Source organism: Salvia hispanica, chromosome 4 (assembly GCF_029641045.1).
Source record: "Salvia hispanica isolate PSC_SH4W2 chromosome 4, Shi_PSC_v1, whole genome shotgun sequence".
NCBI classification, from domain to species: domain Eukaryota; kingdom Viridiplantae; phylum Streptophyta; class Magnoliopsida; order Lamiales; family Lamiaceae; genus Salvia; species Salvia hispanica.
The window spans coordinates 13,757,898-13,773,488 of record NC_142695.1 but is presented as its reverse complement, the minus strand read 5'-3'; the positions used below and the strand labels follow the sequence as shown (position 1 = coordinate 13,773,488).

General features: G+C 36.0%; 2 protein-coding genes across 6 annotated transcripts; one reads left to right on the top strand and one right to left on the bottom strand.

Moving 5' to 3' along the window:
* The first annotated feature begins 7,033 nt into the window (after positions 1–7,033).
* On the top strand, positions 7,034–9,459 carry LOC125194235 (CBL-interacting protein kinase 2-like). Of its 4 annotated transcripts, none has more exons than XM_089056823.1 (3): positions 7,069–7,152; positions 7,244–7,335; positions 7,730–9,459. In XM_089056823.1, the coding sequence occupies exon 3, from the start codon at positions 7,985–7,987 to the stop codon at positions 9,314–9,316; it is 1,332 nt and encodes a 443-aa protein (XP_088912949.1). In that variant the 5' UTR covers positions 7,069–7,152; positions 7,244–7,335; positions 7,730–7,984; the 3' UTR covers positions 9,317–9,459. The 4 variants fall into 4 exon arrangements, with proteins under 4 accessions (XP_047948304.2, XP_047948303.2, XP_088912949.1 ...); XM_089056822.1 differs by having other exon boundaries at positions 7,671–9,459; XM_048092347.2 differs by lacking the exon at positions 7,244–7,335 and having other exon boundaries at positions 7,034–7,152.
* A 511-nt stretch (positions 9,460–9,970) lies between these two features.
* LOC125193384 (uncharacterized) lies at positions 9,971–14,476 on the bottom strand. 2 transcript variants are annotated; one of them, XM_048091162.2, is made up of 4 exons: positions 14,355–14,476; positions 12,521–14,212; positions 11,022–12,013; positions 9,971–10,265 (listed from the first exon to the last, which is right to left on the bottom strand). In XM_048091162.2, the coding sequence occupies exons 2-4, from the start codon at positions 14,009–14,011 to the stop codon at positions 10,148–10,150; spliced, it is 2,601 nt and encodes an 866-aa protein (XP_047947119.1). In that variant the 5' UTR covers positions 14,012–14,212; positions 14,355–14,476; the 3' UTR covers positions 9,971–10,147. The 2 variants fall into 2 exon arrangements, with proteins under 2 accessions (XP_047947119.1, XP_047947120.1); XM_048091163.2 differs by lacking the exon at positions 9,971–10,265 and adding an exon at positions 10,315–10,632.
* Positions 14,477–15,591: the final 1,115 nt, after the last annotated feature.

The following is a 15,591-nucleotide window of genomic DNA, read 5'->3' as shown; positions in this document are numbered from 1 at the left end:
CGTCATTGATTGGAGGAAAGGGGGAAGGGGGGAAGGAGACGATAGGGTAAAAGAGAAATTAGAAAGTAAATTATCATTAAATTTACAGTTGCGTTGGGGTCCATTTTTAATTAGAGAGTAATTAATTCTTTGTGTGTTTCAAGAGATTTGAAAATATATAGTATAATCCAATTCGCACTATTTTGATTTGTGGAATAATATTAATACCTAATGCTAATATTTTTGCATTAATGTTTAATACTTGAGTTTGTTTAGCAAAATATTTTGCGTATCATCATAATAGCTCAATTTATGTATCTCTATTTGTATCTCTATTTCAATATAGTAAAATATTACTCCCTCCGTCTCATTGTAGGAGTCCCGATTTACTATTTTTGGGGTCCCACTTTAGGAGTCTCGGTTGAAATATTCCATAAATGATATTAGGCCCCACATTCCACTAACATTTTTCCACTCACATTTTATTATAAAACTAATACAAAAAAGTAAGACCGACATTCCACTATTTTTTTCACCAACTTTCCTTACATTTCTTAAAACTTGTAACGAACTTAACTAGGACTCCTAAAGTGGGACGGAAGGAGTAGTAGTCATTTAAATATAAAAAATTGTCAAATTTTAATTAATTTAGAATTTTAAATTTGTCAGAATACATATTTTTTTTTATTTAAATAAAACATTATAGTTTTAAACATTACCAAAATACAATATTTTATAATCAGATATGATAACTGAGAAAAACTGAAATTTTGTGATTTTAATTGCCAAAATTTTTTAATAAATTTTATAATTTGAATAAGTATTATGTATTTGTAATTTCATCATTTAATAAATTTTATATTGCCAGAAGTTGAGCTAGTTTCAAACATGGAGATGTAAATATTTGCCTCGGTGTTTCTTGTGTGTGTCAGTCTATGTTGATATTTGTTGAGTCAGTATAAGTTTGTTTTTAATTTCTTTTAGGAGTCGTTCAGGGACCCATGCATGCAGTGGCGGAGCCAGAATTTTTATTACGGGGGTCCAAATTTAAACTTAAAAAAAATTACATAAATTAAATTATAAGGTTCAAAATATAAAAGTTAAATACAATCACATCATAACATTTGTCTTCTATTCTTCATCTTCTAAAATCGCTGCATAATAGTTTCATTGGTAACTTTAACAAACACATCCTTTTCCATATAAGGAACTAAGCAATCATTGAACTGATGAAGAATCAACGGAAGAAAGTTTCTTGAAATAACGATCCATACACCTATAAAAATAGTCACACTGATTAAGTTTGCAAAATATAAATCATAGACAAAAAAGGATAAAGTTCATCTTATGCTTCACAACTAAAAGAATAAAGAGTAAACAATATATACAATATGATCAACCTAAAATGTTGCTGCCACAAATCAAATAGTGTAAAGCTATTAATACATACACATCAAATTAAGAATAGGGGTTAAAGAATTCCAACACAGAACCGTCGTAGCCATTGAATTACATAAGCTATCTTCTTTCTCCCCATTTGAATTTTATGTGTACCAATTTAGAGCTTGAATATGATTATTTAGGTCTCGATTTACAGAACTATTGCAGCCAAACAAAAAAACAACATATATAGAAAAATCAATTGAATTATATTTGAGTTTTAAAATATAGTACCTAGTTTTAGATAACCAAATTTCAGATTACGCTGCAGAAGGGGTACAACTGCGGCAGAAGGAGAAAACTAATTAAGAGGAAACGATTTATGGAGTATAATTTTGCTGAAATCTATATTTAATATTTTATATATATTATAAATTATAATTAATGTGAAATTACTAAAATACCCTTAGGTTTTTTTAAAATTAGTGGGGGGACCATGGGCCTCCCTGGCCCCACCCTCCCTCCACCCCTGCATGCATGTAACTTTCCCTTTTCTAGTTGTTATTTCATACTTGAGGACAAGCATATTTTAAGTGTGAGCAGTTTGATAGGGCTCGTTACAAGCATGGTTTTGTAGGGGTTTATTACACTAACCGGGTTGATAATGTGCGAAAAAGTGGTGAATTTAAGTGTGCAGGAGCTAAAAAGTGTTAAAGTGACAGAGTGCAAGAACAACTTGATTAACTTGGAAAAGAAGCGAAAAATGGTCAAAGCCGAAGTCAAGTTGATCAGTTGGAGACAAACAATGGAGCCTGACTAGCCAGCAGGTTGATCAATTGAAGTTCACCACACGAGATGCTGAGTCATAGGAGAGAGAAAAGAAGATGCCATCTCAAAGGGCATTAATGTCAAGACAGGATGAGTCTACCCTAGGGATTTGTAGCTAATGCCATCCTATAAATAGTGGAGAGAAGGAACACAAGAAGACACGCGCATCATCATCTTCAGCCACCACACTTCACACTTCGCACTTAAGTTCGTAGCATGGAACAAGGAAGCTAGGAGCCACTGGAGTTGACGTTCTACCACCAAATCCTTCTCTTCTTCCTCATCAAGGAAGGAGGGACCTAGATCTGCAAGAAGTCTTCATCGTTTGTGTTTTCCTTAAACCCCGAGGGGTCAAAACAATTGCTACTCTGTTTTTAGTTTATCTTTTTCGAAGCATGGTTGTTTTGATGTTTTTCTCTTAGTTACTACTCTAGTTACTTTCCGTTTGTTGATCGATGCTTAAATCTGTGTTTGGAATTCTGTTTTAGTTATGTTTACTGAAGATCGTTTATGAAATGGAGTTTTTAATACAAATTTTTTTGGATCAGATGTTCTCTGATTTCGTTTCTTTTGTTTAGTTTTAGTTTTGTTCTGAGTCGAAGTTAGATCTGCATAATTTTAGTTGTTTAAGTTTAGATCTGAGCCTGAGATGTAGTTTGCGATGCATGTTGGTTTTGAGTTGATAATCTCTGAGTTATGTTTTGTTCTGATGATTGCTTGTTGTTCTATTTTTTATTTCTAGTAGTTAGATTTGAGTTTAGTTCGTCAACTTGCATGAGATTAGGATAGATATTATAGATCTGTTTTATTTCTGTTCGATTTACATAGATCTATGTTTAATTTGTATGTTTCCTACTTTCATGTTAGTTGCTCTGTTTTCATATGTCGTAGTTGTTTTATTAAGTTGCTTAGCGAAGAAGAAGGTCGTAGTTAGTTAGAGTAGCAGTCCATGTCACCTTTTCGTAGTTTACAGCTTTTTAGTAGTGCGTTCATTTGTGTCAGTGATCCCGAGTACTTTTACCTTCCCATCCTTAGTTTAGTTGATCAATCCAACATGTTTCTCAGTTTTGAGTTTGTCTAGGTTAGTTGATCCATTTAGCATAGTAAGTAATTCAGTTCAGTCACTTAGTCCAAACTTAACCCCCTGGAAAATGTGGCCGCAGCCAAAAACCTCCCAATGTCTCAAACACAATTCTACAAGCTTCGACCCTTACTTCCCTTTACTAAATCATAGTATTGTGGGTTAAGGTCTTGACAGTCCTAAGTCTCTCCGTTTGCATATCCAACGACCAGTAGATAGTAGCTTGCTTAATCCATTGATCATTCATCTTGATCAAGTTGCGCAAACTCTACATGTTTTTAATTTGCATGACTCTGAGATTAAGGCACTTTTTCGGTGTACTACAAGCATGTTAGGTGATAGTCAAAGGTCTGACATGTTTGGAATATCGATCATGCATCTTCAGTGTCACATATGCATGTATTATAGTTATGGTGATGAACAAGGTTGTTCTAGCTTGGGGCTCACAATCGACCCACAACTTAAGATGCTCCTGCAGAATTTCAGGAAATTTCAAGTCGACGAGCTTTTATGCGTGAAGAACATACCTACGTACACCTCCAAGCCATTTTCGTTGAAAAATTTGGTCACGCTCCAAAAGATTTAAGCATTATAGTTCATATTGCATCGTAACTTTTTAGAAATTTGAATTTACGTAATTTTCATATTTTAATTAATGTCATTTATTAGTTATTTTAATTTTAATTATGTAATAATGAAAAATGATATATATATAGGGGTGCGTTAAAATGACAACACCTCTTAAAGTGACACTGTGACATCATGCTAGACTGCAATATTATAAACGTTAGACTGCAATATTATAAACGTTAGACTGCAATAGTATGAACGCTACACTGCAATTTATAGATTGCAGTCTAGGATATTGCAGACGGGAAAAATTACAGTCTAGCGTATTGGATATTGCAGGTCTTGAAAATTTACCCTTGAGCATTTTTTATGATTGCCGCGTGGCAGCTTGTTATTGTCATTTTTATAACAAGTTGTGGTATAAGTAGAAGTACGAGGTTGTAGTAGTTGTGGTCTGATACAAGGAAAATGATGATATGACAAAATTAGGGTACAACAAAAGACATGGCTTGCGGAAAGCAATATATTCAACTCAAGCTTGACTAATATGAAACGAAATTTACAAATTGTATACTTCTAACAATTAAATTGGTATAAAATCATGTTTCACACGCGTTAGTCACGGCCCCCCACTATATATGACTTTGGACAGATAAAACAACAACACACACTTCATGATCCATGAATTTGGACACATAATTCATTATGTCATAATAGATAATAGTATTCTATCTCCGAAAAAATAGTTTCATTTTGCTATTTTAAATGTTCAAAAAAAAATACTCCCTCTGTTTCAGGGAAGATGATCCCTTCCTTAGGCGGCACGAGAATTTATGCAATTTTTTTTTTTGAGTGTGAAATGTAGAGAGTAAAGTAAGAGAGATGGAATAGAGTAGAGAGAAAGATGTTTCTATATTTAGTAATGAGTCATCTTAAATGAGACAAACCAAAAAGGAAAGTGAGACATCTTCAATGGGACGGAGAGAGTAGTTTCATTTTTTAAAATAGACTCTTTCTCCTCTCTCCTATACTTTATCCCTTTTTTTCTATATCTCTTTTGCTTTACCAATTTCACCCCGTGTCATCCATTTCTGAGACTATTTTTTGTGGAATATTTTTTTCTCTCTCATAAATTTCACTTTCCATAAACATAAAACATAAATATGTATAGATATTTTTAGAGGTCGAAGATTGGAATTTGAATTGAAATTCATACTAATATGGTGAAGGGCATCCTTAGTCGAAAATTCAAATGCTGACTTATCAATTATTATAATTTGGTGGAGCTAATTAATGAAAAATTGTCACTGCTTTTCCATTAAGCAACTTTTTATGGTAATTATGCCCATCAAATTTCACAATGAATATTTTACTTTGATTAATCCAGTTCCCAACTCTTCATTCTTAACTCACGTCACTTTTAGATTTTTTTTTTCCAATAAAACAACTTAAATTCAAATATTCTTATAGGCTTATATTTATACAAAGTTAATTTTTTCTTTTAGTTGTATACTAGTATGACCAGTTTTTATAGATTTTGTGATTTATTTTTATTAAAAATTACATTCATATGAATTCAAAATATATCTAAAGATTAGTTGTAAAATGTTTCATCTCTAATCAATAGATCCTCAATTTAGAGGAAATATGGATCTGATTTGAATAAAAAAAAAGGTGTAAAACAAAGATAACATAAATATTTTTTCTCTCACTATAACGAGCAAATAGTTGATCGAAAGGGCAATTTGTAAAATAGGGTAGAAGGTCTTCGGTGTTACTATTAAAACTGCTCTGGCATACCACAAAACAGAGCATAAAGAATATACTCCTGTTTAAGAAAATTAATTGGTCTCTTTGTCTCATAATAAGAGTTATGTTATGTCATTTAGGTTCGTCTCATAATAAGAGTCATATTTCATTTTTACCATAATTGATAAATTGATTCCATATTCGACCAATTTATTCTATTCACATTTTATTATAAAACTAATATATATAAATAGAACTCATATTCCACTATCTTATTCAATATCACTTTTCTTTATACTCCCTCCGTCCCACTTAAAATGCAACATTTGGAAATCGGCACGGGATTTTATGTAGTGTTGTTTTGTGAGTTAATGATGAGAGAGTAAAGTAAGAGAGATGAAAAAGTAGAGATAGAGTTGTTTCCATTTTAGGAAACGTTTTATTTTTAATGGGACAACCAAAAAAGGAAAACGTTGCATTTTTAATGGGACAGAGGGAGTATTTCTTAAAATTCATATCATAATTAAATAGAATTCCTATTACATAGGGGGGTGGAAGTACTAAAAAAATTTAGTGGTAACTGAAGACCGATGACTATTCTCTAATTTCGTATCAACTTTCAAATAATAATACTCCCTCCGTCTATCAAAATTCGTCACCATTTAACTCGGCACGGGTTTTAAGAAATATAATAGAAAGTGTGTTAGAAAAAGTTAGTGGCATGTGGGTCCCATTTTTATATATTAGTTTTAAAATAAAATATGAGTGAGAAAAAGTTAGTGGAATATGAGATCCATTACCAAAAATGGTAAAAGTAAAATGTGACAAATTTTTAGGGACGGATGAAATAGGAAATAAGTGACAAATTATTACTCCCTCCGTCCCTGAAAATTTGTCACTTATTTCCATTTTCGTTCGTCCCTAAAAATTTGCCACCTTTCACTTTTACCATTTTTTGTAGTGGACCATACATTCCACTAACTCATTCTCACTCACATTTTATTAGATAAAACTAATACTATATAAAAGTAGGATCCACAAGCCACTAACTTTTTCAACCCACTTTCTACTACTCCCTCCGTTCCATAGTAATAGAGTCATTTTGTCATTTTGGTACGTTCCATAGTAATAGAGTCATTTCCCTTTTTAGTAAAAGTCAATACATTTTTCCACACATACTTTACTCTCTCTTACTTTATTTTCTCTTCATCTCTTTATCTTTTTCATTTTCTACTTTTCTCTCCCTTTACTTAACTCACCTAACACAATTTTTCTTAATCTTCGTGGCGAAAAGAAACGTCTCCATTACTATGGAATAGAGGAAGTATATTTCTTAAAATCTGTGTCAAATCAAATGGTGACAAATTATAAGAGACGGATGGAGTACTAATTTATTTAGTTAATAGTCCAATAATGATTAGCTGTAGACCTGGAGTTGGTATATTTAACAGTAGCTAGCTTGTCGCATCCTAATTTCTTCTCACACTCAAAAACCAAACCACTCACCTCTTTCTTGATTCAATTTCCCTACGTCTCTTTCCACCCTGGGTTTCCAATTGAAAAAGGTACTATCTGAATTTGCAGATTGATTCATTTTCTCTGCTATTTTCTTGCTATTTGTGGTGGGTTGTGTGAAAGATTCTTTTTTTTTTTTAGGTACTGTTTATCAGATCCATTCACGGTTTATGATTCTGGGATTCCCCTTTTTATATGTGCGACGTATGGGAATTTAGGCTTCTTGAATTATTGTATGTATGTTTTTGATATGTAGAACAAACGCACACCAAAGATTGTATTTTTTAAGCTTTGATCTTGTTGAATCTTTAATAGCTTGGTGGAAAATAGTTATATAATTCTACAAAATTGTTTTCATGTTCTTCACCAATCATAAACCTTAATCAGGAAGAGTATGTTGTAGAATTCTCAATTTTCATGAAGATGCCATATATGAATTCTGATCATAAGATTGTATTTTTAAGCTTTGATCTTGTTGAATCTAATAGCTTGAGGAAAAAAAATAGTTGTACAAAATTGTTTTCATGCTCTTGATGAATTCTGATCATAAACTTTGTGATTATTTCAGCTTAGAGCTGTTCCTATCTAGTTGAAACATTTTGATCACTCAGTATTCTCTTGTTGAAGACAAATACCAGGGAATGCTGAAAGATGTGTTTACCGGTGAGACAGTCTTTCTCCGGCTTTGATGAGGTGGAAGCTCTATCCGAGCCGCCCTTCTTTGTCTTCGATGAGATCGGCCAGTTTAGTCCTCTTTCCATCTATATCTTATGTGAGAAGACAAATCTAGTTAGGCATTGTTGTGATGATGTTTGTGAAGACGAAGACGGTTGAGTTGATGCTTTCTTGAAGTTTAGTTTGTAAAGTAGGTCTTGAGTCAGAATGGATAGTAAAGGAGGTGTCTTGATGCAAAGGTATGAGTTTGGGAAGTTACTCGGGCAAGGTACTTTTGCGAAGGTCTACCACGCGAGGGATATGAACAACGGTGAAAGTGTGGCCATTAAAGTGATTGACAAAGAGAAGATTGTCAAGGTTGGGATGGTGGAACAGATCAAGAGAGAGATTTCTGTGATGAAACTTGTTAGGCATCCGAATGTTGTGCAGCTTTACGAGGTTATGGCCACCAAAGGGAAGATCTATTTCGTAATGGAGTATGTAAGAGGAGGTGAGCTTTTCAACAAGGTGATGAAGGGGATGATGAAAGAGGACGCTGCGAGGAAACTTTTTCAACAGCTGATCAATGCTGTTGATTTCTGCCATAGTAGGGGTGTTTATCACCGGGATCTGAAACCTGAGAACTTACTGCTGGATGAACACGGGAACTTGAAAATCTCTGACTTTGGATTGAGTGCTCTAGTGGAAACAAGGCAACAAGATGGATTGCTTCACACAATGTGCGGAACACCTGCCTATGTTGCACCTGAGGTCATCAGCAGACGAGGATATGATGGTGCAAAGGCCGACATCTGGTCTTGTGGTGTGATCTTGTTTGTGTTGCTATCCGGTCATCTTCCATTCCAGGATTCGAACTTGATGGAGATGTACAGGAAAATTGGCAAGGCGGAGTTCAAGTATCCGAACTGGATCCCACCTGATGCGCGTAGGCTGATTTCCAAGATTTTGTGTCCAAATCCGAACACAAGGATCTCCACATCCAAGATCATGGAGAATTCTTGGTTTCGTAAAGGTCTGAAATCAAGATCCTCGAAAAACGCCAACACGAAAGAAGCAATTCTTGATATGGACATGAAGAAGTCTGAACCTGTGAATCTGAATGCCTTTGAAATAATCTCCCTCTCAGCTGGCTTCGACCTCTCTGGCTTGTTCGAGGGCGGTGAGCTGAAGAAAGAGATCAAGTTCACGTCCAACAAGAACGCCAAGATCATCACCTCGAAGCTAGAGGAAGTAGCCACGCGTCTGAAGCTGAAGATGATGAAGAAGGATGGAGGACATATTAAATTCAATGGATCGAGGGAAGGGAGAAAAGGGGTGTTGTCCATTGATGCAGAGATCTTTGAGGTTGCCCCGAACTTTCATTTAGTCGAGATGAAGAAGGCGAACGGAGACACATTGGAGTTTGAGAAGCTGGTGAAGAAAGAGATGAGGCCATCTCTGAAGGATATTGTTTGGACATGGCAAGGGGAGGAGCCTCCACCACCACACCAAACTGGGGAAACAGAGGAGTTTCAGACATGTCAAGTTTCAGAAGCCTAGGTTTTGTTTTTGATGATTGTGATTTGAATTCCATCTGATTGTTATTTGTTACGCATTTTTATCTTTATGCTAATTTTCGGATCTCACATTGTTATATCCTATGGAGTTGATCTAAATTGAGATGGATCACTTATTTTATTTTAGATATTTTGGCAATGTAAAAAAGAGCAACACTTGATTATTAGGATCTGCTCAAGTACAATTATAACCTTTGGTGATACATTTCACAACTAGACAATCAAAATTCAAACAATAACACGATCCCAATCTAAATATATTTTAAAATTCTATTACTAAGTATATTCTGAAATTTTCTCACGAACACTTATATTTGAATCAAGGTGATCAAGCTTATCCCCCTCTCTTAAAAAAAACAGAACATGCACTGATTTATTAGGATTACTCCGTCCCTACATAGAAATAGGTCATATTTTTATTTCATCATTTATAGGCCCTACAATGCACTCCAAAATTACAACTACTTTTTCTTCTTCTTATACTTTACCAATTACACATTAAAACTCGTGTCAACCCCTAAATGAACTATTTCTATGGGACGAAGAAAGTACTCCATATAACAGGCATAACAAGAAAAGCATATAAATGGAATTAATTATACCTGGAAACGCGGCATGCATATATGATCACAAGTAATTTTCTAAAATTAAAATCTCCCTTGTATAGAAAAGAAGGAAGATACAATTGGAATCCTGTATTATATAGATCTCCAGAAAAGAGGCTATTTGCCTCTTCACAACAGGAGGAAATCGAGTCCACAAGAGGCTATTTGTCTTTCATTGTTTCCTTCTTTTTCTTTTTTTCCTTTCCTATCTACTCATATGACCAAAGAGACTGTACATCCGGTGGTGAGTAGAGGCCTCCGATGTGAGGCCTATTCATAGGAGAGCTTCCAACATTTTCTCGTGAACCCGCCACTGTCCATTCTTTTCTGCAAACACAAACACCACAGCAAAATGAGACATTGCTCATTCAAACCATTTTACAAACACCGTCCAATTTATACAAATGAATTTGACAAGAACCAATTTACAGCCCTAATCAGTTTCTGTTAGGAACTAGAATAGGTGGCTATGGCACACGAGACTGCAATATCCAATCTTAAATCATATTCAAAATGAGAATTCTTAACAAGACCAATCATAGCTGGGGATTTTTTTGTAGCCCATAGTACATCATGGACATGTCGAGTTCTCATGCACTCGACAACTACAATCGAGAGCACCAGTAGAGAAGTATCAACTCAATTCCAATCCTACTCCAACTTCCATCATGACTCTGACCTATGAAAGACATCCCTAAAAGAAAAGAGGCATAATTAGGAGGGCCAAATTCTCCAAATGAGCAGGCAAAAGAAGAATGTAGTCTTTGGCCAAATATACTTTTGTTCACTAAAGAAGTACCCACTGTATAAAGTATTCCTAGAATAAGCTATTAACATTCCGACGAGTGTCTGATGCCGTAGTGTGGGCTAAAGAACAATTCCAAGCTAATGATCCAATTCAAATATACGAATAAACACACATTACTCCCAATATTAGACATGTGAAGTAAGAGACACATAGCAATATCTATTCAGATAATGTGTGGCACACATCCAGTAAATTTCTCTATAATTGACTATGCCATACCAGGAAACTGAAACCAAGAGAAAGGTATGCAATATAATTCAGCATATTATGCTTACCTAGTCCAACAACTAGAAGTAGACATGTCAAATTGATGGTTAGCAGGAGGTCCGCTAGTATTTCCATAAATTAGGCCATTCTGAACAATTTCCCCCATAGGCTTCATTGCCGCTTGATTATCAGAAGTTTGTCCAAATAAAGTTCTTGGCAACCACGGTCCATCAGAAATTCCAGGCCCAGATGTATTAATTGTTCCACCATTTTGAGAATTCCCAAATAGAACATGCTGGGGAGGATGAGGTCCGGAAGAGGCTTGTTCATCCTTCTTGAACAGTGAAGCCATTGTTTTATGTGGTACATGACGCATATTATCTTCCTTGTTCAACAAGTTCATCTCTGGATGCAAAAGCCAATTGACAGGCCCACCAACCAAACCAAGACCATCCTGAACAAGAGGAGAGCTATTCCACATCTGCCAGGTGCCATTGCCATTTAAGCCATTAGAGCTATCCTCTGAAACACGTGACCGCGATAATGGAGACTCTATTGGCGATGGCTTGGTAACTTTGGAAGGTGCAGATTTAGTCTTCACCGCAGATGGTTTTTCCATTCCAGTATCGACAAAACCCAGATCCAGCTGAAAGCTATCGAGTGATTCAGAAACTGGTCCAAGCAAGGATATTGGATCTGGAACATAACAGGGGTCTTCAAAAACCTCTGTCTCCTCTAGCAGAAATTGATGTTGTTTATCTGCCCTTTTAGGTTGAATAGATTCGGAAGATAACGGAAGAACTGTACTGCTACTACTCGATTCAAAGGGAAATGATGGTAGACTAAATGGAGACTGCAGCCCAAAATCGATAGGATTGTCAACTGATTGTGTTGTGGAAGGGTTACCAGGAAAAGGGGTGTTCTGAACTTCTGCTTTATGATTCCCAGTTGGTCTGCTTATAACATTTGTGTTGGAGGGGGCACTAACAGGCGGTGAACGTGCAAATAGTTGCTGCCACGACTTTTTAGGGGCTGTACTTGGTTGGTGTTCAATGAGCACCTGTAGAAGAACCAATTGCATAAATGAGAATTTCATCTCAAACAATATGTCAACTAAATGATTAGACGCTGATAATGACTGCCTAACAATCTCTCTACAAGCTCACAATTTCAGTTTCCCATGTTGCATTTCAAACTACTCCCCCCGTCCCATAAAAATAGACATATCTATCTTTGGTAACCTTTTTTCTCTGTAGTGAGGTGGACCCCATTCTCCACTCGCGTTTTCTTACTATCTCTCACCTACTTTAACAGTTTCGCATTAAAACCCGTGTCATTTCAAGATGTGCTATTTTTATATGAGGGATAAGTATTAGACTAGGAACTGCAAATGAAATATCCCAGAACATCAAATAACTGATTAGTAGTAAAACTTTTGACAGATCATATATACTTTACAGAATGCAATTAGCGTTCAACAGCAGATCCCACCCATCAACTGAGCCCCCACCCCCCAAAAAAACACAGCAAACAAAAGAAAGAAAACATAACACGTGAAGCAACTTACCGGGCGGTTAGAACCCTTGTCATCTACATTTACAGTTGGTCTACCAGAAGCCTGGTCAGGCTGTGCCACTTCTTTTCTATATGCAACAGTTTGAGCATTTTCTAGCAATGGGCTTGGTTTCTGTTCTCTTGAAACAATTGGCATGTTCGTGTTCTTTCCAAAAAAACCACCCCCAGTAAATGCTCTAGAAGAAGATAAAAATGTGCCCCTCATGCGATCAAAATATCTTGTTCCAGCATTCCCTCGGTTATGATTGCCTGCAGCAGCACCCTTAAATCCATGCCCCAGTTCTGTACCATGAGCTTTCATACTTTCAGGTGTACTTCTCTGTTGGTCCCGTCTATCACTGTCACTCCTCTTGTTATTGTCACTTTCTTTGCCGACTCGCTTTTCCAACTCCTCAACATCTGAGTTGCTTTTACTTGATCCTCTGTCTTTCTCCTTCCTTCTTTCCTGGCGCTTTCTTTCAGATTCTTTTCTACTATCTCTTTCCTTAGCTCGGGGAGACCCCTTACTGCGATCTTTTTCAGCTTCCAGTTTCTCATCTCGTAATCTCCTCTGTTCTTCAACTAGCCTTGCGACCTCTTCGCGCTGCTTTCTTTCCTCCTCTTCCAGTAGTTCCCTCTCTAATCTAGCCTGCCTCTTCTCCTCAGCTTTTCTTCGAGCTTTCTCTCCTCTACTCTCCTGACCGTTCCCCCCATTTTCGCTTTGATTGTCCAGCATTCCTCTGCGTTCTGAATCAGATGATGTATCATCACCGGACGAACTAATCCTAAAAACCTTTCTCCAAATCCACATGATGCTCAGTAAAAAAGCAGTTAATATTTTGCAAGCAAAAAGAAAAACACGAGAATAAGATTTTTCTGCAAGACAATGATCATCATCCCCTCCAAATAAGCCACCACCAATGCCATTCCTCTTCCGATTGGACTTTCCGGCAAAAGGCCCAACAACCCAATTACCGTTCTCCAGCCAATCCTGCCCACATATCCACCCATTGTCTGACCAATTCTTCCCATTCAATATCTTCCCACCTTTGCCAACGAGATCCTTCAATATCCCTGAATTACCCATCCCTGGAGAGACAGGCAAATCCAGAACTGGCCTCTTAGAAATATGGCCACAATAAGAGCACATGAACTTGCTCCCACCAGGATTCTGATCCCGATACGCTGTCAAGCAATTCCTACACCTCCGGGTGGCAGTCTTCCTCAACTTCTGCCTTTCAATAGCCTCAAACCTTTTCCTTTCCCTAAGCCTATCATTCCTCCTGACCCTCCACGCTGACAACTGAGGCATGAGAACCTCATACCAGAAAAGTGTTACCAACAGCACTAACAAGCAAGCAAGCCTTGGCGACGTGATTTCAAATCGGAACGCAGGGGGCAAGAGCTGCGACAGAGCCCATAGCCCAATCAGTGGTATTACTAGCCATGGCAACATGGTAGCAATCCTCCGCGACCACTTCTGAATCACGCAAAGTATACACATTATCCTCCTCAACCCACGCCTCTCTTCCTTTCCCCAGTCTTCAACGCAATTAAAGAATATCAATCAATCAATCGCAACTTGAAATAATCCCCCAACTTCCCCAACCACTAACACAAAACCCTAGAAACTCAGAAATGCTTCAAATGCAACCGATTTCAGCAATTCCTCCAAACGCTAGCGACGCAATTTACGTGTAACCACCTAATTAAAAAATTAGCAGATAAACAATCATGTTTTCCAGAATTTCTATACCCTAAATGACACGAAACGAATAACAATCAATCAAAATTAAAAAAATCGAGAGAAAATCAACACAGCACGAGAAACGAACTACGGCGCGTACCAATGTTCCGGCCATCAGCAAAAAAAAAAGAGGTTGGCGGCGAACTTCTCAGGCGATGATTTGATGATTTTGGATGAGAGAGAAAATATTTGTCATAGAGATAAGAGAGAGAAACATTTTAGGGAAGGGAAAATACTCATCGTTTATATGCATGAGTCAGACCGGACATATTGAACCGGGTTATGAGAGGAGTGATTCTCTGCGCCCGAGTTTTTGCTTAACAAATTAAACATTGACTCACTTGCCTACTTAATTAGGAGTAAAATATTTCAAACTTAGGTTTTTATGAGTCTTCATTATTACCTCCAAATCTACAATCATTAATTATCACAAAATATAAATTCAGATTGGGTGAGTAAAATGCAAAATATGGTATATAATTTATAGAATAGGATGAGATTACCTTCGACTCTATAAATAATATACTGAATTCAGTCCATCTTAATTTCACCGGTAATAACATTTATTTAAGATTTAATGCACTAAATTAACAATTTTTATACATATATTGGACATTTTAGATATTTTATATTTAAAACAAATTTATAGTAATTAATTAAGTTAATACATTACAAATTTATCCTTTATTACTTATAATTTAAGAAAATTCAAATATATATAATGTAGGCATTTCAAACAATATTAAATGTAACGCCCCGCTTTTTTGAACCCTATTTTTTCGGATTATAAAATTTTGCATTAAATGCTTTTAATGCTATGGAGCATGTGGATTAATTGATGAGTGTTTTAATTGCATGATTTCTTTGTGACCTAATTGCGATTTGGAGTTAAGATTTATTTGAATAGTAAAAAATGTGGAAAATGTGACGTGGCTGTTGAATAGTCAAAGATGTGGAAAATATGACGTGGCCGTAGAAAGGTCAATGTGTTGAGAATATGAGGTGGAAGTAAAAATGGCGGATATTTGTGAAATGATTGTGTGAATTTTCAATGCGGGGTAATATATATATATCGGCGAATTATTTCCCAAGGGACGAGTGAGACTAAATAGGATTTTCATAAATATCCTACACATACTATTGGAATTTTCGACCCCTATTATTATTGGAGAAGGAATCCTATTTTTCTTGGATTTAATTATTTGCTTGGGATAATTATCCAAATTAAATCCAAAGTCCAATTATTCTCTAATTCCTCTATGGAATTTTCGAAACCACCTTATTGCATGGAGATTTTCGAAAATCTCCTATATATGGGAGAAGGAATTATCTTAATA